General features: G+C 44.4%; 1 protein-coding gene across 1 annotated transcript; it reads right to left on the bottom strand.

The window, feature by feature from the left end:
- Positions 1-277: 277 nt before the first annotated feature.
- smad7 (SMAD family member 7) lies at positions 278-24,564 on the bottom strand. Its single transcript, XM_084745445.1, has 4 exons — positions 23,104-24,564; positions 22,115-22,168; positions 15,997-16,068; positions 278-1,204 (listed from the first exon to the last, which is right to left on the bottom strand). The coding sequence occupies exons 1-4, from the start codon at positions 23,579-23,581 to the stop codon at positions 666-668; spliced, it is 1,143 nt and encodes a 380-aa protein (XP_084601571.1). The 5' UTR covers positions 23,582-24,564; the 3' UTR covers positions 278-665.
- Between the last annotated feature and the right edge of the window lie 865 nt (positions 24,565-25,429).

Genomic DNA, 25,429 nt, shown 5'->3' with positions numbered 1-25,429 from the left:
TGCTGGTTCCTCCTCTCTGCTTCTCTAAACTGAGGCAAGGCAACAGGCATCTACTATCGATACTGTATGAAAGTACTTCATGCAACCTCACTTCAAATAATCCAAACTATCCCTTTAACAAAACATCTTTGTTTGGTACAGACCCCAAAATCACAACATAATCATGTTTCTCAATGAAAATAAGAATAATGACGTAAATCGCACATCATCAAGTTTGAAAAAAACTGAATGTAACCATCACAAACCCCAAGATTAATCATAGTCTGGACAAGAAATATTATTTGTATTTTTTTTTTTTATTTTGGCATTTCTTTGTTTTGCATTTATATTAAGCAAAGTGCATCTTATTTTCTTTTTCTCATCAACACATTGCACAATACATAAATAATGATGCATATAAAACGTCTTCATATTTACAATTAATAATATATTTATATATAACATAAAATACATTTTTCGCTTCTTATTTTATTTAATTAAATCTTAGTCATTTATTAAACAAGAGTCCGTCAGAATCTTATACTTTCTTCTTCTTCTTCTTCTTTTAAAACGTTTTCTTCTCTGTTTGAACCTCTGGAACAAAAAAAGGAAAAGTGGGTGTAAGTCTGTTTGTGAGGGGGGGGTGTAGAAGAGGCGAGGAGGGTGAAGAAGAGGAAAGGCTGCTGCTATCGGGTGTTGAAAATGACTTCCAACCAGCACGGGCAGCTACTGATGAACTGTCTGGTGTAGCACTGTCCCCAGCCTTTCACAAAGCTTATCTGCACCGTGAAGCCCGTGCGAGGCTGCTGTGTGAACTCGTGGTCGTTTGGCCTCTGCAGGCTGCCGGCCTTGTCATAGTCAAAAGCTTTGATGGAGAAACCGGGGAACACCTTGTGCACCAGCAGCGTGCGCGAGTCCGGGTTGTCCAGTGTGGCCGACTTAATAAAGATGGGGTAGCAGCTGCGGTTGTAGACCCACACCCCGTCTGGCTCGCGCGTCAGCTGGATGCCATAGCCGATCTTGGCCCGCACCATCTGCACCAGCTGGGACTTGTTGTCAGAGCAGAGCTGGCCCAGGCAGAAGCCGTTCCCCTGAGGTAGATCATAGAAGATGTCCAGAGAGGGCTCCTGGACTGAGTAGAGGCGCCCGACGCGTGTCTTCTCCTCCCAGTATGCCACCACGCACCAATGGGCCCGATCGCCAGACTCCTGCAACGCCAGGGAATCTGAAGGAGACAGAGAGAGAAGGACATGGTTAGATCGGTGGGAAGGTGACAGTCAAGACATGAAGACACTAAAAGGGACAAGTCACATATTCTTCCTCTGGCCTGTAGTCTCATTTATCCAGGTAGATTGTTTTGGTGTAATAGATATATCTGCTGTAGAGATGTTTACATTATCTCAAATGTAATGGAACTAAATGTCGCTCCAACGATTTTCTTCCTACCAAACAACAAAACCTACAAAAGGTATCATCATTGTGCAGAAGGAAGTGTGCATCTACTCATGGATGAAAGGTTCTTCACGGCAAACTTTTGCCGGTTCCAACTTCTTAAATGTAAAGATTTGTTGTTTAAGGATAAATAACACTTAAATGCATTTTGGGGTGAACTGCCCCTTTAAACATTAGACAATGTGAAACAGTAAAATGCAGAGGTCAAGAAGTAAAGAAAAAGAGAGGAGAGGAGGGAATATGAGTGCATGATGCTTTCAAACAAAAACCAAAAGGCTTTGCCAAACTTCTCAAACATTGCTACTTCTTCACAACTTCTTCCTTATCCCCGTTTTGGGAAATGGAGAATTTGCTTTAGTCGAGAGCCAAAACTAAACTGTCATCCTCAATTTCTGCCATACAGGAAAACCATGTTGGAATTTCTGGCCCTCAGACAAGAGAAGCAACTCAGAGACACTGGCAGGCGAGTGTCCACACGCAGTACAATATTTGTCTAGGCATTAAATGCTTATCTTCTGTCTGGCTCGCTGTATTTTTGTAGCGGCGTGGCCAACAATGTAGTGACGTCAACTGACTGCCCCGATCATCTCTCTCTGCACTACAGTGACGACGTGCTTCTCCCTGCTGGAGGAAATTAGATACCATCTTTGAATCCGTGCTCAAAGATATGTCTTTCACACAAACACATAAACCATTCCCTGTCTACGGTGGAGCACACAGCGAGGCGGGCCGTTAACTCTCGAACCCTGGTGTCTGAATCGTTGACAGGCTAGGCCTCTCCAGTCTAAAGTTTCCCCTGAGCGTAAAAGAAGTGTAGCATTGGCCATGCTCCAGTTTCCAACCCCCCACCTCCTCCTCCGCCTCCCTCTCGCTCCGCCGTCTCCCTTTAGTGTGCCTCCTGCACCGTCTCTCTCCCCCTTCATATCTCTATTCCACAGAAATCTGGCTCCCAGCTACTCCCAGCTAGAAAAGTGGGAGCCAGTCAGGCGCAAGGGAAATACAGGGAGACAGAGAGAGCGCGAGAGGAAAGAAAGAGGGGGCGGGGTGGGGAAGAGAAGGAATGCTTTCACATATTTTGACTGTTACTTTTGCAACTTTGCTTCCTCTACTGATTTTTTTTTTTTTTTAAAGGCGTCTCGTGCATTTAGGGGTCGTCACCTAATTGCTTCTATCATCTGCTCAACAATCACACACACTTCCTCTTTTCTCACACACACACACACACACACACTCACTCACATCCAGTCCCAATGAAAGACACATTCAAGGGTTAAGAAAACTTGCACACTGTAAAAAATCATACAGGAATTTAGTGGAATCTGCTCATCTTATCTTATTAACTTGACTTGAAATGATGAGTTGAATGAAAGGTACAGAGTTCAGTCAACTAATTAAATGACGTTTCTAAAGACACAGACTTCCCATCATGCACTGTGAGAGTTAAAACTTTGCAGAGACACTTTTCTAACTGAGAAAATGTAAAAGGAGATCAGATTCCCTTGTAATATTTGTCACTATGATTGAAGAGTTGTTTAAATTGATGAACATTTTGCAAGCTTTTTTGGTTCAACTTAATATCTTAAGCTTATTGAACTCGTTTTCTTAAGTACACCTTAATTAATATTAAGTTTGACTACAAGAGTTTGTTTTCCCTCAACTTGTCTTTTCAAATTCAGTCAACTAACTTTTTAAAGTTAAATTTTTTTTACAGTGTTTAAGAGGGGAAATGTATGTGAAGGGAAAAAAATTAACAGAGCCCCTCTCAGAGCCATTTCAGTTCCCATCCGACCCCAGCCTCCCCCTCCACCCTCCCTTCCTCGTTTCATCTGGCGGTAGCTGTGAATGTAACCGGTAATTTGGAAGGTCCCGTCTGAGACAAACTGCGACGTTAATGCGGCAGGATCTCTGACGGCCCGAGCGGACTCACCGCGGCCTGTCATTAGCCTTCATTAGACGCAGGGAGGAGGAGGGGGAGGTGGAGAAAAAGACAACACTGGGAGAAGAGAGACAGAAACAGAGAAGAGGAGGAGGAGGGGAGTGGGGGGGGAGAGAAAAACTGAAAGCATGCCTTCCATAAAACAAGAGGGGCTGTGTTCTTTGAAGTTGGTCAGAGCCGAGCCTCGGGGAGTTTATCGTAAATCCGTCCTCATGGGGTGCTGGGGGAAACTAAGTACCCAGCGATCTACCTTAGACTAAATGGAAGGAAAAAAAGCATTTATCTTTGAGATAAGAGACAGAAAGTGTCTTTTGTGTCTCAGGGCTGATGTCAGACAGAGTCTCCGATCCTCAGGTCTGCTTTACATGTACGTACAGGAACAGCCGCGGTTTGATAAGGACGAAAGATGTGGTGGACTTTCTCAACAGCTGACAGTGGGCCTGGTGGTGGAGCTCACCTGTGGGGCCCTGTGTGTGTGTGTGTGTGTGTGTGTATGTATATGTGTGTGTTTGTTATTGCTGAGAGAGACAGGGCCTGGCGTCAGAGGTCATTAGAGCGGCTGCCTGTCTGAGCCTGTCATTGCAGCCTGAAAACACCCTGCTATTCAGGACTACACTAACTGCCCCGCTTCCCCTCCCTCGTCTCCTCTCCTCTCCTCTCCTCTCCTCTCCTCTCCTCTCCTCTCCGAAACTCAAGTGAGAACCACAGAGGAGAGAGAAGGAAGAGAAGAGAAAAGGAGGAAGAAGAAAGAGAAGGAAAAAGAAAGAATATATACTGATGGTGGTGGAAGAAGTATTCAGACCCTTTTCTTATGTAAAAGTTGCAGCGCCACAATGTAGGAATACTCGCCAGAGACAGATTAAAACAGTCGATAATCGGCTGAGACATCCTGACTTGTAGTCCCTAATGTGGGTCAAGCTCCAAAAAACACTTCCCACAATGCAACTTATTAGACCCTCCCTAACTGGTTTGTAATTTTGAAGTCTCACCGAGACCGGACTTGGATAACCACGATGACATCACTGTGACATCATCGAGGGGGGGTTACTTATCAAACTTTGCAAAACTTCTAAAAATGTTTTTAGAAGTATAAGAAAACATTTCATGAAAACATTCAAAATTTTAAAGAGATAGTTCGTATTATTTAATGCAGGGTTGTATGAGGTACTTGATGATAGTGTATTATCTACAGCAGGTGGCAGTCAGAATATTTTCACAGCTTTACTTTGCAGTCAGACAGGTTTTTCTAAAGGGAAACCTCTGTTATATAAACCAAATGTCGCTCTATCCAAACCAACCAAACTCCATGGATAAAACCAGCAATTCTACCTCGCAGAACATGTGTGTTGTTGGTCTGCCGCTGCTGTTTGTTTGTCTAATTGTGTTACCTCAGTGTTTTAATAGGATAGTTTGGATTCACCGAAGTCACTCTGTAACACATACTAACTAACAGACTGAGGCAGTGGTAGATCAGTAACTTTGTGTTCTTTAAGGTAAAATGATAGATTTCACCTATGAAGTTTCGTTGGTTTGGAGAGAGAGCGATATTTGGCTCATGTAATAGAGGTTTCATCAGAATTATCCATATAAGTACCAAGGAATCAATTATTGCTGGTATTTAGTTACTTCCAGCACGGCAGTCAAGTGATTTGGGGACTTCCTGTGACAGCAAAAGGGAGAATATATTTAGTTACAGCATTCTGTCCGGCTCAAACTGTGCCTACAGGTAAACAAAACCAAACTTTTTCTGTTCTGTATGTCAGCAGAGAGAAAGCGAGACAGGCAGACTCCTCCATCTGTGGGGCACAGCCTTGTGAAGACTATGTTCACAGCTTGTCCTGACAGCAGATGAGCTTACACCTCATGAGTAATGCTGCCGAACACATAACCACACACACACACACACACACACACATATAAACACACACACACACACACACTAAATGTGAGTGGCCCTGTATCAACACACCTTGTTCCAAGTGCAAGGCTCATTTAACTGAATTTTAATTTTTAACACATCGTGTGTTTGCGTGCGAGAGGTGTCTGCTGGACACGCTCCTCATGTTACAGTCTGACACTATTTCTTCTCACATAGGTGTGTTTGTGTGTGCGCGTGTCAGACGGTGTCGTCAGAGTGTCTGCGCCCCAGTCTGTCTGTCCTTGGAGCGGTGTGTTTCCGTCCGCTCCAGCCCCCTGAATGCTTACAGAGCTGTCTGTCTGTACATCTGTCTGCTTTCTGGATGTCTGCCTATCGACGCATTAGTCCGTCTATCTGTCTGCCGCCCCACCTGCTCGTCTGCTCTGCAGCCTTTCAGCCCGTGTGTCTCGGGCTTCTCGCCGGAGATAAGCGGGCTAGCTGGCAGCCTGAGGCCATCTGTCACTCCGGCCCTTTCTGCTCTGCTCCGCTCTGCTCCAGTCAGTCGTCTGTCTGCTGCTGGTCTGTCCCAGTCTGGTTTGTCTCATGGGACCAACACGTGAACCCCCATCCAAAAAAACAAAACAAAAAGACTTTCCCTGCTGGTCTGCTATGAAGCAAAACACTCTGAGAGCTAGATCACTGTTGACAGACACTGGAGCAGAGTGCATCATGTGATCACAGATGATAATAATGATAACAGGCCTTGTTAAAGGAGCAATATGTAGCAACTGCACACCCAAAAATGAGTACTGCAGTCCAGATACTGTGTTGGAGCCATAGACAGTATATTACATAGGTTGAATCCCTGTTTAATATGTAGTCTGTGGTTGAGGAGAGTTGTTTCCCAGAGGAAGCTCAGGCAGGCTGCAGGATCACCGCAGAAGCACAAGACGAGTGCAACACTGTAATGTGACAATAACAAGCGAGGACGAGTCCTCAATTTGGAGTTCAGTGACTGCCTGCCTCACTGTCTGCCAAACTCTATTACTCCTTCTAAAAGATTATTAATGATTTCTTTCAACTCACAAACAGACCCTAACTCAGTGGACGAACATTTGGCATCAATTTGAACTCTTATTAATGTGAAACAGGCAAATAATAACGCAAGTTCCAGGCTGCAACAGAAATAAAGAAGCAAGAATTCTAAATTGGCATGTTTCCTTATTCTCTGATGACATATCATGGTTGTTTTATGATTTATTACAGTAAATATGTTACAGATTTCATCTTTAAAAGCATTTTTGCAGTGCAAGAAGCAGCTGGTGAGAGCTAACGTGGATGTTAGCCATTAGCAACGCTGTGCAAACAAAAACAGCATATTGCTCGCATGTTTTCTAGGTATTTAATGGATGATCAGCTTATGGTCTGTGAGGCAGGGGGGCGGTGGTGGTGGGGAGACTGTAAATATCTGTGATTAAATAAACCCCCTGCGCAATGCAAAATATTTAAACCTTAGCACAGGCTAATAGACACACACTGCAAGGTCCCCTGTGGATTTTAATGGTCCGAGGTCTTAAAGAGTGGACGCCACGCTAGCTGAGACAATTGGACTTGGTCGAAGAGGGAGGAAGGACGGCTGAAAGAGACAGAGGGTGGGGGGAGGGGGCACCGACGACAGACTGGGTGCAGAAACACAGTCTGGAAAGGTTAATCATTACCTCTGTCTGACTCCACACACACACACACACACACACACACACACACACACACACACAGGTCGCTACTATACTTAGAAGTCAACACAGTCACAAAGTAACACGCCTACACCCTCATGCACACACACACACAATTTTCAACCTTCACTCCTGGACACAACACTATCAACATCGGTAAATAGCGAGGAGGCTCCTGAGAACTGTCTCATATCGATCCCTGAGAGAGCCCTATATGTGTGTGTGGTGTGTGTTTGTGTGTGTGTGTGTTTCTCTCGGCTCAGAAGTGCAATGACCCTGTCGTCATCAGACACGCACACACGGCGGCTGAGGAGAGGAATGAGGAAGGCATGAAGGAAACAGCTCGAGGGGGAAGGAAGGACTCTTCATGGTGCCTTATTTTCTAAGTCAACACCCTCTCTCGAGCCGGGGAAAGTCTATTCCAAAGGTCAAGGGTCACCCTGGAGGCATTCCTTTTGTTCTCTCTGCCATGCTGTATACGTTCAGCCCTGAGTGTGTGTATGTGTGTGTGTGTGTGTGTTCACATAAAATATTTGGTCCCATTGATTTTTTTTTTTTTTTTTGAGTTAATACAAGTTAGAGTCCTCAACAGCAGGCGTGCTGCCTGTTGTGTTCACTTCCCTGTCATCTGCGGTGAGAAATTCAATGACAGGCGACCCCTTCAGAAAGAGAAGGGTCAGCCGTTCTGTGCAGTGAAGACAGACAAGTGTCCTTGTCTCACATCAATACGACAAGACAGCCTTGTATGTTTAAACCATCGACCAAACACAGTCTTGGCTGTCTGTTTTTTTTTTTTCACTGCTGAAAGGTAAATTACTAAGTCTGCTCTTGTAAAGAAGAGAACATGCAACCTGTAAGGAAAATGTGATTAAATCAAGCCATATTATGTTTTTTATCAGCTGAACTGCACTCTGTCCTATAACAACACAACATTGATTTAGCATCCTGTACGATATTGTCCTTAGCATAGAACTTTTTCATACTAGCCATAATAATATACAATACCAGGATAAACAGAGGTGTTACCAATGATAATTATTAAAGTCCCGATCCATTTAGTGTAGCAGAGCATTTCCAGTGTTTAACCTGAATGAAGCAGAACCTTAATTAGCATCATGTGTTTAAACCACTATTTCTTATCAATATGGCTGCAGGGAAAAAGGTCTGTTCCATGCATTGCTCTTCTTTGTCTAACCCTGGTGCCTACATTACCCACAATGCAACTCAACCGCTGACGGTTCGGTGTGTTGTGCTCATAGTGGCCTCAAGCTGCTAGCCGTAAGCAGAGCTGACGAGCGGACTACAGCGATTTGGTAAACTTAACAGGCTCGTTTTTTTTTTTTTCAAACTTTGATGACATTGCAAGTGACATCACTTGAGGCAACTGCCCCGTCCCTTTTTGCTCTGCGCTCCAATAACAATTGAGCAAGCTGGGCGCCTCAGTCATCGTTCTCCTCTCCTGTCAAAGCTACATATAGCCACATCTTAGGTGACTGAGACTGTTCCATGCAGTCCTGCTCTACTGCACTGTGATTGACTATTACTACTGTGCTCTGATTGGCTGGCGCTCATTCCCTCAACGACAGGTTCTTGTGATTGCTAGAAAGCCTTTCTAATATTGTAAAAGGGTCCATTTTAACCCAAACCACGATTAGCTTGCTAGTTACATAGTGTTTTGCTAGCATTAGCTAACTTAACAATATGTTGCATTCACAGGTCCCCGGTAACATCTTTTAACAGTCTTCAGAATTTGTTTTTTTTTGTCCTAACACAACAAGCCTTGCACATAGCAAGCTTTCCTCACTGTTACTGGACCACTGAGCAACGAGGACGAAGGAAGGGTCAATTTATCAGACTTTTCACAGCTCCCTCCAGAGCCACAAAGGGCTTCATACAACTCTCACATTCTGTATGCACCAGTATCTGTGCTTGTAAACAGACTTTAATGTGTAAAATCGGTTCCACTTTAAGATTAGTCACAAACAAGTAAATTTCGTCAGTTTTCATTTCCTATCAAGCATGAAAATGATCTAATAAGTGTACAGCTTTGAAGAATAAATGACACATTGTTTATCTATAGATAGATGGCAACGGGTTTGGCAGCTAACAGAGGAAGTGCCTCTTTAGGGTGGCAGGTTACATAAGAAGATGTGAAGTCCTTCCCCCCACTTCAGGAAACCTAAATAAGCCCTGATGGCAGGAAAACCACACAGGGGAGTGGCACAGTTTCGCTATCTACAGATCTGACTCCTCGCAGAAACACAGATAGAGAGAATGAGTTGCAGACACGCCATCTCTAACATGAACCATCCGGCCACGACCAGGAGGAGATAAGGAGCAGAAGAAATGGCGCATGTTTTTCTAATGCCGCCATCTACAGTATAATTTTCTCTGAGTGGAAGTTTCTGCTGTAATTACATGATCCACATGTCTTGATGTAGCTCAGGCGCTGTGTTTTTTTTGCTCAGTTTGAGATAAAAACAAGGATTGTTTCATAATTAATTGGCTGGCATCTTCCATTTGGATCAACATTATCACTTTTTTTTTCACTGAAGGACATTTTATTCCCTTGTAACTCCTCCTTCCTACTCCTGCTGAGTTATTATTCCAACACTTCATCATGCTGACCCTCACAGACACACACACAGAGAGAGAGAGAGAGAGAGAGAGAGAGAGAGAGAGAGAGAGGGAGAGAGAGAGAGAGAGAGAGAGAGAACGATCCCCTGCAGCCCAGATTTCCCAGGGTGACAGGACAAATAAACACAGACTAGTTGGATTCAGGGTGCCAGGCAGGCTGTACTGATGTCATCAGCTCACTTTTGCAAGCACACAAGTCAGAAGATCACTCTGAGCCATTTAGACACACACACACACAGTGCTATGGACAGATGGACAGACAAGCTGAAACAATCACCCACGTTGTTGAGGTCCTAAAACACCGTGGGAACTTAATAATACAAACAAAGAGGCAGACAACCAGCAGAGCCAGTTGTGTTTGGCTGGAGCTTTTGTTGTGTTGTTGCTCTGTTATGAATAATTATGTACCTGTGCGTGTCTGTGTGTGTGTATCAGCCGGTCAATCTAGTGTGATACAGATGTGGGTACTGACAAGACAGATAAAAGGGCACACGGGTGTATGTACACACTATGACTGGGTATTGATCATCAGTACTTCTTTGCACTGACTGAAATGTATCCATGTAAAAAACATAAATCTCATTGGATTCAGAATAAATCCTGTTTATTTGCTCTTGGATCAGATTGCACCAAACTCAATTAAAATTTTATTTGCCAATTTTAGAAATATTTAACATGTGATCTCACTTTACTTAAGCCTTGACCAGATTGTACCAGGCTCCATTCAAAATTTTGCCAATTTTAGACATACTTAACATGTGGGCTCATTTGAATTCTTTTGTTAAGAGAAAAAGACTGAAGACTTGTCTAAATAAGTAATAGTATTGTTTTGGCACCTGTGCCAAAACAATACATTGTTATCTTTGGACATTGTTATCAAAAACAATTTCTGGTCAAATTCGTGATCCTGTTTACTTCCTCTTTGATCTGACTGTACCAAACTCAATTAAAAATTTTACCCAATTTTACAGGGCTAAGATAAAAGCCCTCCAGTCTGAGCGCACAAAAGACAAACTGACGACATGAATGAGCAGGCGGGAGGGTGGAGACAGCAGTACTGTGTGTCACACGAGAAATCTGACACACACACAGGTTTACAGGAATGTGTCTCCACTTATTTCCATTTCCGTCTTTATCCTGCTAAAAGGGGTGGTGGGTTCTCCCTCCCTTCCTTCCTCTTTCTCCCCTTTTCTCCTTCACACACACTCCATCTCTCTTTCATATCTTCATACATTGAGGTAATGTCAAAATCCACTTCCACAGAGTGACTGCAAACCAAAACAATGTTCATCTTGTTCTGGGCTTCCCTCCAGCTCTGGCTCCGAGCCAAATCTGCATAACCCACCTTTCAATCAACTGGCTACGCTAAGGTAGGCTAATGTTTTCAACTGTAAACGCCACAAATCTTCAGCAGAAACCCAAACACATGCAAGCTGGGACACACTCTCTCCTCTTTTTTCCTCTTCTCTCCTCTCCTCTCTCCATCCTCCACTGTCTCCGCTTGCTGTTTTTTCGATTTGTGCAGCATAATGACACAGGGTGGGGAACAGAGGACGGCCAAAACCAAAATTAAGTCCCTTGCCAAGAGGCGGCTTGGCTGCCGCGCAAGGAGAGGAAGTGGGGAGTAATGAGAGATCCTGGCCCGGCACGGAGCGGCCCGGCTCTGCTCTCTGCTCAACTCGCTGGCTGAACACACAGCCTCCAAATTACAGAGAACAGAGCAGAGCTGCCGGCCATCTCTCCCTCCACCCAAAGCCGCCATCTTCTCTCCCTCTTCATTCCTTCCTCTTTACTGCTCGAGCAAAGCAGAAACAGTTTTATGGCGAAGAAAGTGAGCTTATAGAAGCAAATCACCTGGCATTTCCCTCTTTGTAGAAGTAAAACAAATGCTCGGTTTCTTTTCTTCTTTGTTTGACTCCCTCCTTCATTCTCTCTAGCTGGTGCACTCCAGTGTTTGTTTTCTGTCAAGAAGAGGCCTCGGCTGCCTCCCTGTCCGCTCGCCTTTTCCTCAAAGACATGAGGTCATATCCTGCGCAGCCCTTTCCTTTCCCTGCTAACCCAAACAAGGCAGGAATGCAGAGAGACGGAGACTGAGGGTGCTCTGTTTCTGACTTGAGCTGTTGATTGCTGGAGGTTGGCGTCCAAAAAAAATTAAAAGATTGTGCCAAACATTGGTGATAACACAATTTAAACCTGACTTCCTGCAAAAAAAAAAAAATTCAAATTCTTTTCCCTCACTGGGTTTGCACCAAAAATGGGCCATTTCTTCGGGGCCTTCCATATGACAGCAGAACTAGTTTGATTTAATGAGCCGAGGTGCCAAGACTAAATTTAATCTCTGTCAGAGCCCCTGATGAAGGTTATACCTCCAGCCGATTCACTGGATGACTAATTGACTGACTGAAGGGCTGGCCGACTGTCTGTCGACTGAGCGAGGTGACTGGCTGCTGGTATAAGAATACAACTCAGCCTAAATTTAACCTGCAGTGGGAGGAAGCGCCTGTGTGACAGTCGGCCGTGCGCCAGGGCTCGCACCAGGTCATTCTATCTGCCTGCCTGTTGTGTATGTGTTGGGGTGTGTGTCTGTGTGTGTGTGAAAGTGCGCGGGGGTGTGTGTGTGTGCGTACGTGTCACCGCAGCCCGACTGGATCCTCTTACACACAGGCACTCCGGGTCAGTCCCCAATGGCACCAGCAGGCACGCCACCGACATACACACACACACACCGACGCAACACATCCAATAAGAGCTCGGCACGAACAAATGTCTATTAATCGCCTTTAAAGAAGAGTACATGCATGTATACACTACGGCTGGGTATTGATCATTAATACTTCTAAAATTTGTCAGATTATCAAAAACAATGTCTGCTCAGATTATAATCCTGTTTACTTACTCTTTGATCAAATTGTACCAAACTCAATACAAAATTTTGCCAATTTTAGAAACATTTCACATGTGAGAACATTTGGATGCTTTTGTTAAATGAAAATAGTGAAACCCTGTGTAAATTTGTCAAAGTATTGTGTCATATCAGTGCCAGAACTCTCATACACTCATGCACACACATCCAGACTCTGTCCTACAGCCTAAACTGCTGTCTTGACATGCTCACACCGAGGTCTTTTATTTAAGACAACTCTCAAAAAACTTGACCTCTTTGAGCTCGACAAGGCAGACGTGGGCGCCACCTGAGCTGCTCGTAAACAATCTCGTCTCTAACAAGTTTAAATATTACTTAACACTCCGCAGATTCATAACCAACAATCCAGTGCCCTCTTAACCCCGACTCCATCTCCCGTTTCCAAATCTCTCTCTTGATCTCTCTCTTCACTTCCCGGGTGAAGCTAAACCCCTGAGCTAAGCCCTCACCCCGGCTCAAACCAAGATCAGCACCCCGACACCCAGCTCCAGGCCTCCAGCCATCGACTCCCCTCCTTCTCCTCTCCTTTCCTCTCCTCTCTTTCCCTCTCCCTCTCCGCTCTGTTCCAAGCTGATGACGTGAGCCAGCGAGAGGAGCTTTGGAGCTGGTAGCCTGGCAGGCAGCCTAGTTTGCATTTGCGCTTGTCGCTGTCGCAGCTCGCTTAACTCCTTACAGCCTGGATTGTCTTGGCTTTTTCCAAGATGGATAAACGGGAGATGGGAGAGGAGGTTGTTATCTCTAGCCTCATCTCATCGTCTGCCTCTGAACTGCAGTTCTCAGATGAATGAGGATTTCTTTGAGGAAATTTTGCACTCTTGCTAACATAAAACTCCAAAGCATGCTTTACTGATTATATACTCCTTTTTCTAAATACGCATTCAATTATCCTACTGCAACGCAAAAAAAACAGTAACAGTACAACTATTGCTGACTTCAAGTCTTTGCCACCTCCTTCCCTCAAAGCCACCCTCCTCTCTCTTCCTTCTTCCTCTCTGTAAATATGTCTGGAGAAGAACATAAAAAGGGCAGAGTGAGTGAATTAGAAGGTCAGCAGCGGGCCTCTGGGAGAGCCATGTTTCTTTTGTCAGGGCCCCAGAGGGAGGGAGCAAAGGAGGGAAGCAAGGAGAGAGAGGGAGGGAGTGTGAGTGAGGAGGGAGGAGGAATGGAGCAGAGCAGTCTTTTTTTTTTTTTTCTCGGGCTTGCCAGGGAAATGATGAGGGCAGAACGCTTCGGCCATCCCGCCCCGGGCCTTTCTACCTCTAGTGCTTTTTACTGAGGAGGCCCATTCAGTGGAGCGCTGGCCGCCGCTGCCATGTCATCCTCGCCAGGAAGGAAAACAGGGGAGGTGAAGGAGGAGGAGGAGGAGGGTAGCGTGTACGCCTTGCCGAGGGAGGGAAGGAGCAAGGGAGGGAGCATGGGGGCGCCTGTTAAGACTCCAGTTCTTGGGTTTCACAGTTTGAACCAGGGTTCTTGCACAATTTTTGAAGTCAAATTCAAGGCTTTTTAAGACCTCAACAAATATAATTTAAGACCCGAACATTTTCTTTGATTGAAAAGACAGAAAGCATCTCCCCCATCTTGGCTCATTCCTAGCTTGTTGGCTAGCCAGCAACCAAAACTGATCATGACAAAAAGATGACATAAAGCCAACTCTCACTGCCGACTGTTGAGAAGTTGTGAGGGAGTCAGAGGAAGTTTCGATTGTGCTATATGGAAACAACAGCAGTAATTAGCATAGCCCCAGTAGATACCACTGTGTAGCATCACTGTTGTTCAGATTTAATGTGGGATTCAACGCCTTTCACTCCCATGGTCCCTAATGTGACAGCCTTTTGGCGTAAATTACACCTTGCCTCATTTCCTTGCTCTAACCACCTCCTAAAAATATCTTCCTCAGTCCATTAAACTAGCATCTTCTCATCTTGGCTCATTCCTATCTTGTTAACTAGCTAACAACAACAACCAACAATGACAAACAGACACAAAGCCAACTCTGTAAGTAGCAAACATGACTTAAAACCTCTATTAATAGAGGAGTTTCTCATTGTCTTAGAAGATCTGTATCAGATTAAGTGTATGCTGTATTTAAAATGTTTTCACTGCTTTACCTTGCTGTCAGACACCCGTTTCTGACAGGAAACCACCTTTCATAAGCCAAATATCGCTCTCTCCAAAAAGAGTTGTTTGTGTATTGTGTGCCTTTTGCTGTTTTAACAGGATAGTTCGGATTTACAAAAGTCACACAATATCACAAACTAATGGATCAAGGCAGCGACAACAGTGACCTGTCAGGTAAAATTGCTGATTTTACATATGGAGTTTGGTTGGTTTGTTGAGAGTGATATTTGGCTCATATAATGGCGGCTTCTGTCTGATGGCAAAGTAAAATGGTAAAATACTCTAATTATAGCACAATTAATTTATTTTAAGACCTTTAAGGAGCTGCAGGAACCCTGGTTTGAACTGGTTCTAAAATGTGTCTTCAGTTAACACGCGCTCTGTCCATCTGAAGGTGTGGAGGAGGAGACGAGAGACTGATTTCTAGTTCCTGTGTTCTTGTAAGCATTGCTACAATCAATTCCCCCATCTGAGGACACACACACACACACACACACACACATGCATGCATGCATGCAGGCAGGCAGGCTAACCCCTCCACCCCCACCATCACCAAACAAAGGAGGGGGGAAAACGGGCAGCCAACACCAACTGACATAAAACAGGCTTTAAAGGCCCAGTAATGAGAACCATCTGAGGCAGAGGAAAGCAGAGAACAGCACAGAGCAATCGCAACTCTTTCTCTCCTGAAACACCATCTTATTCTGTTGCCTGCGGACAGGGCGCTGGGTAAGGAAAGGCAATGCTGCCAAAGGGGATTATGGGAGAAAAGCTGAGGAAGCCTGAAACACGTCCTGCATGAGAGATGGAAGAAAGAAAGGCGCCTGTGTCTCACTCTTATCCACACACACCGAGCCCAGAGGAGAGTTAACTGTCCACAAAGACGTCCCCTGTACGCACAAACACACCCAAACAAACAAACACTCGCATGTCAGTCGAAGCCTCTTTTGGCTGCTTTTTTTCCTTCTCCCCCACACAATACCGCACGCACAGAGCATATTCTTCTCCAAACAACGGTTCGGCGTGTTTGTCTTCCATTACAACATAACACGGAAAGGGATGAGAGGGAGCGGGGAGAGGAAGAGGAGAAGAGAGAGGAGCGTTGTTCAAAGAGCCAGGAGGGAGGAATTTATGTGGATGTGGGAGAAATACACCACCCTCCTTCACTGGCTTTTTTTATTACAGAGGGGAAGCAGGGGCCCCCACAATCACTGCCTCATCATCACAAGTATGGAGGGGAGGAATGCACATGAGAAGGGAAAGAAAACAGGAGAGGAAAATAAAACGACTGGGAAAAGGGAGGAATTGTAGAAAGAGACAAGAAAATGGGAATAGGAAATCTTATGGTAGGAATATTTACCTGAAAGCCCCACAGGGGCCGAATATGTCGTTCCCCCAGTATCACTGGATGAAGGTCCAGAGTCTGGAGAATCTGAAGGAGAGAGAGAGGGAAACAGAGACATTGAATTAGCACTGTGTGTGTTCCTGTGTGTGTGTGTGTGTGTGTGTGTGTGTTCCTGTGTGTGTTTGTGTGCGTGAGGGAGGGGAGAAGGCAAAGCAGCAGCTGTGAGACCGTCAATCACTCCGCTGAAATCAATGCCTAATGAAGACGCTGACGATGAAGCTCACACTCTCACACACACGGAGAGGACTTACAGAGGAGAGTTTCTTACACCCCTGATAATCCCCCATAATCCACTGCTTCAGGAGGAACGTTAGCCCCTCATCTCTGCACAGAAGAGAGCTGCTGATCAGGAAAAGAGCTGTATTCTTTCTGCTAAGTAATGACTGAGGCGAGGGTTTGGGCCAGAGACTTCTGATCCCAGCTCAATAATCAGATACAGATCTGAATATTAGATGACTCTGAGTGTTCTTGGTCTCCTCCTTTAAAGGAATAATTCTGATTACTTGATTTCGCTGTATTAAGTACAGTGGATGCTGGTCAACATGCCCCCAGTTTGCAGAATCAGAGAGGAGCACCAGCACAGAAGCTAAGCAATGAACTGCTGTGGACAGGATCAGCAGCAAAATGCATTTTCACCATTTAAAAAAGGTCCAACTAAAAGAAAATCAATATCAGTTTAAGTGTACGCTATATTTAGAATATTTTCATCACTTTACTTTGCCATCAGGCAGCCTTTTCCGACAGGAAACTGCAATTATATAAGTCAAATATTGCTCTCTCCAAACCTACCAAACTCCATAAGCAAAATCAGTAACTTTACCTGGCAGAACACAGGAGTTCCTAGTCTACCGTCGCCTCGATCTGTTAGTTTGTTTATATTATTGTGTGACTTTGGTGTTTTCAAAGGTTGGTTCAGATTCACCAAAGTCACACAATAGCACAAACAAACTAATCAACTGAGGCAGCGGAAGAGCAGCAACTCTCATGTCCTGCACAGTAAAATTACTGATTTTGCATATGGAGTTTGGTGGGTGTGGAGAGAGCAATATTTGGCTCATGTAGCAGCGGTTTCTGGCAAGGTAAAGCGATTAAAATACTCTAAATATAGCGTACACTTAAACTGATATTTTTTTTTTTTAGGTGGGCCTTTTTTTAAGTACAAACCCACTTCACAAAATCCAAAGTGTCTCTTTAAGAGAGGTCCAAACTGATCTCATAATGGTGTTCCTGTTTTACTTTCCAAGCACAGACAGGAATATCCACAAATTTGATGTATTCCAGTGAAATCGGAAATTTGAGCATTTACACCAACAGCAGGGGTAAAATAAGTCATATATGTGTTTGTGGCTGCCTTGGCATAAAGAGCTTAGAGAGGCCTTGAAAGCTGCTCACTGCAAATTTTCTGAACAGGCAGACAAGAGTGAAAAACTACTTATTCTCTCCCTCTCTTTGCATTTGAATGCTTAACTCCCACTAAGACTCGTAATGTAGACTAGTTTCAACATGACACCTGAATGGAGCTTTAACAAAACCACTGTGTGTGTGTGTGTGTGTGTGTGTGTGTGTGTGTGTGTGTGTGTGTGTGTGTGTGTGTGTATGAGTGTGTGTGTGGAGCAGCACACATCACCAGGAGCAGGCTAACTCTACTGCAGAGCTGCTGCTGCTGCTGCTTCTGGTAGCTTGGTATTCACTAATGATACATTCCTCTCGCGGCACGTCAACGCTGCACTACACCTACTATCCATTGAACCACAGCAGTGGTCATCTCCACTCTTGGCTGAGTTATGACTCTAAAAGTGCAGGTTTTTTTTACGCTTGCCTTAGAAAAAACAGTTGGTCTAATCTGAAACTTACTGCAACACCTACAGTGGATGCAAGCTGAAGAAATATATGAATGGCGAGGAGGACTTCCGTTGAATACTTCCACTCTCCATCTCATTGGCTTCCTGTTTGACCGAGCAGTAGCTATGAAGTAATAAAGAAGCAGCGACCAGAGCGGTTTCACTGCCTCCCTGCCACCCCGTCCCCCCAGTCCGGACGCGGACCGTGCCGCTGTGGTCGGTGGTAACGAGATGCACGGGCATAGCCCAGCGTGCCTGGCTTTCATTGGCTGCCAGCAGCCTTGCCCTGGTCTCCCGGGCAACAGTTCACAGCTGACCACAGGGCTGAGGGGGCATCAGAGAGAAGGAGCCAAACAGTGTGTGATTTATATTCCCCAGAGCTGAAACAAGGTAGCGTTTTACGTCTCGGCTGCTTTCATATTGACCGCTGCTGCTGGAGCGGACAGGCGCCCTGACACATATAACCCCCACTTCCTGCTCAGTGGAGTCATAAAACCATCATCATAAAATCCATCGCTCCTCCGCTTCATGCAGATTTTTACAGCGTCTGATTGCCTGCTAAAAGTTAACTATGCAGATTTTCTGAATGTCATGATGATTTAAAACGGGCTAATATAAAGCAAACACAGAGAATTCTATAGAAAACTGTATTAGCCTCAGTAATGGGAAGTTGGATGACTGACAGCTCCCTGAGGCCCTGGGGAAAAACCCCTGTCTTTCTGCATGATAAGCTCATCTGTCCTCTGTCTGTGTGTGTGTGTGTGTGTGTGTGTGTGTGTGTGTGTGTGTGTGTGTGTGTGTGTGTGTGTGTGTGTGTGCCCTCCAGCCGGCCTGCTCCATTGTCCTATTAATATATGTTGTCTTTCACCCTCCCTCACCAATACAGAGACGCACACAGAGAGACAGAGTCTCCTTTGATTAACCACAACTGCAGCTGCACCGACTGAATGTTACCAAATGAGGAAACGGCATGACAGGTGAGTTTGAATCTGCTGCACTTTTTCACGTAAATGCTGTAACAAAAAAAATGACTTTGCATTCACAATTCTGTTTACCCGCTTTGATCAGACTGAACCAGACTCCATTCAACATTTTACTCATTTTGGACACATTTTAACATTGAACTTGCAGACTGGAAACACTTCATCTCGCCCTCCCCTTCCGAGTATGAAACTACAGTTGCTGCGAAACTCATAAAAAACGCAAAAAGGTCATATCTACAGCCAGTGTTTGGTTTTTATATTCTGGGCAACTGCAGAAACATGCTGGTACAACATGGCACAGATATAAATAGCTCATTCTAAGTTGGCAAAAACACACTATTCTTATTTTCAGGTGTTCATACACTTAATGAAAACACATAATTATCAATATTATATTCCATTTCTGCTATATTCTGCCATTATCTCCCTATAAAACTTGCATACTGGACCTTTAACGAAAGGCCAGGGGTCAAACTAAAGCACTCCAGGTGCATTTTCCGTTTTTTCCAGCACCTTTCAACTGTGGAAAAATCACACACATATACTCAAAACAATTATTTCACTTGTTCAGCACATTAAATCGGATGATATTGTGCTATAAACAACCAAAATTGTGTTTTGTGATAGCATACAGAGGGGTGACAGTTTCACATTTCAAAATGTGTCACCTATTGTGTTTTTTATCTAAAATGCCAACTGCACAGCGATTTACTATGAAAGTAATGCAATCCTAATTTCAAGCAGTTTCAAGCACTTAATTAAAATTCAAGTGTTTTCATTCCAGCACCCGTACAAACCTTGAACAGCTTATTAAAACTTCTAAAATGGTATAAAAACTTGAGAGACGAAAAAAAGCAGCCTAATGATATTTCCCATGCCTTGTTCTGTTCTTGTTGGCAACATTTAATTCCCACAGAGTGAAAACCTTTTTTTTTTTCCACTTTGCTCTGAGAAGGGAAACAGGGTGGTAACATGAGTTGTATAACCATTTCCTTTGTCTGCATCCAGCTTGCATTTCCTATTTACCTTCTTGTTTCCTTTCATCGCTGGAATGTTTCCAACTGAACTCAACTGTACAAAGATGCTACGCTACGCTACCTCTACCCCGAGACTACGGCATCACATCTGGAGAAGGTTGAAGAGGAACAATCACTTCATCTTTAAAACATTTTAGATCAATCCTGCAAGCATATAAGGCTTTCAGAAATACTTTTCAGGTACTTTTCGGCCTGGTAAATGAAGACTGTGAGAGAAAGAGACGGGGGGCTTTGAACAACCACAGCTGCAGCTGCAATGACTTCCTATTGTTTCCACTCACTGAAAAGCCACTTTCTCCTTCTCCTGACTAACTGGCTGACCACTCATTGTTTAACTCTGAGCTTTTCCTGCACTGACAGACCGCAAGACACGGGTTAAATGAGCAAAAGAGCGAAGGAGAGGTTGAGAAAATTAAAAGTCCTGCATCCAGACTACCTTTATATCTATGTCACTGTCTCTGTGACACGAAGAGAGGTCCTCGGTCTCACACTATTCAGATTATAGTCTGAAATTTAACACACTTCAGAACCGACTTAATGACAATGACATAACCCGATGCCACTTTCCAGCACCAGAGAGTACGATGACAACAACAACAGCATTTTGGATTATTTGTATAATAATGTATTGTCAACAGTAGATCAATATCAGTTTAAGTATACACTATGTTTGGAATATTTTAACCACTTTATTTTGCCATCAGACAGCCTTTTCCGACGGGAAACCGCCGTTATATAAGCCAAATATCGCTCTCTCTCCAAAGCGACCAAACTCCATGGGTGAAATCAGCAATTTCGCCTCGCAGAACAAAGGCTTTGCTGGTCTCCTGCTGCCTTGACCGGTTAGTTTGTTTGTGTTATCGTGTGACTTCTGCGTTTTAAACGATTAGTTCAGATTCACCGAAGTCACACAATAACACAAACAAACAGATCGAGTCATCGGTGGGCCGGCAGCCCCTGTGTTCTGCAAAATTTTCCTTGTTTGGCTGATGGCTTATAGAACAGTTTCACACCAAAAAAAGGCTATCTGACAGCAAGATATAACAGTAAAGATACTCTAAATATAGTGAACACTTACGCTGATATCGATTGATATAAATATCTCACACAGCCCCACATTAAATAGTCCGAACTATCCCTTTACGTAAGACCAAAGGCAAAAAGAAGAAGAAATGAAATGGTACATGCATGCAAAAATACTCTCTCCCAGTCTCTAAAACAAACACGTCCAAACAGAGATGTGGGACGGTGACACACACCTACACACAAGAAGAAGTCCTCAACCTTAATCTGTTGATTAATTCAGCAGATAAAGGCAGGCTGGCTCCAGAGACGCCGCTGTCTGTGCCGCGATTCACAATAGATGGACAGATAGAATAGATGGACACACAAACAAACCCCCCCTCCCCTCCTCTGTGGTTAGACACACACACGCACACACACACATACACGCACACACACACGCGCGCACAGTGCCCCTGGTGAAATGCCAGTCAGTCTATAGCTGGTATCTCAACTTTGTGCTGCTTTGCCCTGGCTGCCAGCCATGCTAGAACTGCCCAGCCAGCCAGGCGTGCCACTCCACTGCTATCATAAATCACAACATAACATGGAGCTGCTTCCTACACACACACACACACACACACACACTGCAGGGGGAGTGTGTAAGACCATGCATTGTAATGTCAACTAGAGCTGCAACGAGTAGTCGACTAGTTATCGAATATTTTGATAGTCCATTAATAGGTTTGAGTCTTTCTTTGAGAAAGAAAACGTCAAAATTCACTGATTTCAGCTTCTCAAATGTGAATATTTTCTGGTTTCTTTAGTCCTCTGTGACAGTAAACTGAATGTATTTGGGTTGTGGACAAAACAAGACATTTGACAACATCTCATTTGGCTTTTTCTGGCACTTTTTTTTGCACCAAATAACTAACCGATTAATGTTTTGAGTCATTTTTTTAGGAAAACTGTCCAAATTCTCTCATTTCAGCTTCTCAGATGTGAATATTATCTGGTTTCTTTACTCCTCTATGAGAATAAACTCATCTAGGTCCCTTTCTGACACTTTAAGGACCAAATAACTAATCGATTAACTGAGACAATGAAAATAATTGTTAGTTACAGCCCTGCTGTCAACACATAAGCATTCATGATGGCGTTTCAGATGTGCATGTTTGTGTTTCACAATAAAAAAATGTATGAGGCTCACCTGGTGGTTTAAGATAGTCCATGGGATAGCGCGAATATGGAGGAGGAGGGGACTCTGGGTGGAGGAGGAAAAAGAAGCAGAGCATGAGAAGAAGAAAAAAACACAAGGGAGAGATCTAAACTTTATGATAAGAGTTGTCATTCTTCTGGGAAAAGGTTTTGTGTCTGTCAGCTCAGCCTGCTGCTGGAGAGAGAGAGGCAGGCAGGCAGAGCGGAGGCCGTCCGGGCGGCTATTGCCTTTCATTGGCAGGCAGATAAACAGGGGGCCGCCTGGCGCCAGGAGGGCCACTATCAGCGTCTAGGACAAACTGAGATACGGGCCTCTTTTGGCCCGGGACGCCAAGCAAGCAAGCACACACACATACACACACATAGAGACATGGGCCCTGGAAACTTTAGCGTGGAAAGACTGTAAAGCCCGGGATGAGTCGCTTTGCACTTTGGAAATGCCAATTGTGAAATGCTGAACTACCAGATGGGCTCAAAGTGAGGGAAAAATCTAAAGTTTTGGTTGAAAATATCGCGATATCAGTTGCAACAAACGGCTGAAAAGTGCTTGCAAATAAGAAACCAACGCATTTCGCGTTTTATTGGCGATCATTATAATAATTTGATGATGTTTAGAAATAAGAGATCCAAATTGTGCCAAATTCAGATTCGATGACAACAGAGATGAAGAGGAACCACTTGGCACGCTTTCAACATCAAGTTTGACCTTATGGAAACACAAGGCAACTGTGCCAAGAGAGGTGATGTCATTTGAATTAGGCTAATTACCCCTTTAAGAGTCTGCTAATGCTTTGACACAATGACACGGTGTCTGAATGTGTGCTTGATTCAAAATTAGGCCCCACCACCAGAGAATTCAACGCAATTTCCAGAACTTTTTTTGATGAGTGTGAGGAAGAAGAAGACGGAGGTTATTCTTACAGTAATAATAATAATAATAATAATAATAATTATAATAATAATGATAATCCAGCAGCTCACCGAGTTCACACAGTCTGCTCATGTGGTGCGGGTTGCAGCAAACGAGCTCGGGGTTGATTTTCCCGTAGGATTCACAGCAAGACAGCCTCTTGAGCTCCGAGGAATGCCTGAGGTCCGGCCACCTGAACACTTTGTAGAGCAGCATGGGGAGAGAGTAAGACTGTTGACCCACTTTGGCGTCCACTTTGCTGGGCAGGAGCAAGCAGGGGCTCCGGGCACCCCCCTTGGACTCCACCGCCTGCAAAAGCACCTCTAATTGTTTCTCTTTGATCTTTTTCAGTATCGAGTGGGTCAACGCCTTCAATTCAGCCTCCGACCCGGCGTTGTTACCGGACTTATTGGCCACCTTTGTCGCTTTGCCCATGCAGCAGCCCCCGCCGGAGCCATGCGTCCCTCTATCCGCCTCCCCGTCGCCCTCCACGGGCGCACGGCTCCTCCAGAGTCGCCGGACGAGCCCCGATCGTTTGGTCCTAAACATGCGGGACGAAAAGAGGGTTCCCCGGCTAAAAAACGAGCATGGTGTCCGCAAATCATGAAGATTCCGGGATCCGAGTCCAGGCAATGACAAGCAGCCTGAGAAGATACGGTGGAAAAACTGGGAGCTGGATGAGCGGAGGAAATCTGTAGCATACGCCAGTCTCTGGTGCCGTCTCCTGCAGACTTGATCAGACGAAAAAAGGTTCACGGGACAGTCAGCTTGTCCTCTCGGGGATAAATAACCATCACCTCCAGCCTTCAATAATGAATCTTACGGCTTCTACACCTCTATAGCGGCAGCAGCATGGAGCCTGAATGTGGCACAATTATTCAGCTGGTGATGTGCAGCCTAACGCCGTGATCTGACCTCTTTAAAACACCGATTTTCACCATATAAACACAGTCAAAACATATTTCTGTCTAGGCGAATTACGCTCTAGTGGAAATGAGACAAACTGGGGCCTAATTAAGCCTAAACGGTGTCACAGTTATCCCATGAAAAACCGAAGCTCGCCGCCGTGTCTTCAAGAGCATTAATCCACAAAATCCTTGATCCGACTGCACAGAGTAGCAGTCTCCACCAGGCTTTTTTATCCGTTATCGTCTAAATATGCCACTCGTCTGCAGAGGATGTGGTCTGCTGGCAAGAAAGAAGCCAGGGAGCAAATCCAGGACTGAATCTCTCAGCCGAGTTGTTTGAAAAAAGCCTGAGAGAAAAGCGACCCTCGGGTTATACGTCCACCACGCACCGAGCCTTGTGCTTGTAACCTATTTTAGTAGCCGAATCCCTTTAAAGATAAAATAATCCAAGCTCGTATCTCTCACACACGAAGTTTCCGTGTCTGATGAGTGTGGAAGAAAGAAAAGCGAGCCGACGAGTGATCTAGAGGGGGGTGAGAAGGCTCTCTGTCTGTAAATGAGGCGGATGGTTTGGGTGCCCTTGCTCCGTCTCCAGTCTCCAGTGCGCATTGACGCGCCCGGTCACGTGTGTGTCTAGACACCCTGTCGCTTAAAAGAAATGTGATTGTGTTGCGCAAACAACAGATCAAGCAGAGCCCACAGCGCGCGCACACATACACACACGCGCGCGCAGACACGCACACGCGCAAACACACGTAAAAGTAGTATAATAATAATAATAAAAAAAAGTGAACATTTCCCAGGAAAAAGTTGAGTAAAGGAAGAGGACGAGGTTGGGAAACTGCATCAGTTCGGCCAAAAGACACAAACTCCAAGTGATTTCTAAACTTATGAGTGTTGGAAAAGTGGTAAAATCAAAGAATATAAATCCGGTGTGCCTTATTAACGCTTATTTTAGCTTTTTTTTAACGAGCTTTACAGACACGAACATTGAGAAAAAGACCAAAAACCTAACAATTCTGGCATTTTTGTGCTGCCATTACCTTATATCTTGATTGCTTATTAGCAGTCTATTCAAATAAAACAAATTACGTGTGCTGAAAGTGCGTATTAGTGGAGCGTGGGGAATCAATCAAACTGCTGTATGGGCGGCAGCAGTCCGTAAAATCCTATATAAATGATAAAACATTTTGCTGTTGTCACGTAGATCAATCAGGATGGTTTTCACTTAAAGGTGTATGGGGTAATTTACCCTGACTTTGGCCTCTCAGGCAGCATTTGCGCCACCATAAGTACTAATGACCAAAATAACTGTTATAGGTTACTTTGGACCTTGTTGATGTCAGGGTGAACGACTGGGATCTGTTTTTCCATCGTGTTCTTAACCCCATTTTAAATCCACTATTACCTTCTTCTACCGTGAATTGTTTTTAATCTACATTTGTTACATTATTACCTGATATTAATAACTGTCTTTAATCTAAATATG

The sequence above is a fragment of the Lutjanus erythropterus genome, chromosome 20, assembly GCF_056507025.1.
Source record: "Lutjanus erythropterus isolate fLutEry1 chromosome 20, fLutEry1.hap2, whole genome shotgun sequence".
NCBI classification, from domain to species: domain Eukaryota; kingdom Metazoa; phylum Chordata; class Actinopteri; order Lutjaniformes; family Lutjanidae; genus Lutjanus; species Lutjanus erythropterus.
The sequence above is the reverse complement of the archived record's forward strand: the minus strand, read 5'-3'. Positions and strand labels throughout refer to the sequence as shown.

Bases quoted from the DNA above. Each gene is read 5' to 3' on its own strand.
- smad7 (XM_084745445.1), bottom strand. From the start codon at position 23,581: ATGTTTAGGACCAAACGATCGGGGCTCGTCCGGCGACTCTGGAGGAGC. The intron at 22,169-23,103 runs GTGAGCTGCTGG...TCCTCCACCCAG, and splicing joins GAGCAGACTGTGTGAACTCG to AGTCCCCTCCTCCTCCATAT. The intron at 16,069-22,114 runs GTGAGCCTCATA...TCTCTCCTTCAG, and splicing joins GGACTATCTTAAACCACCAG to ATTCTCCAGACTCTGGACCT.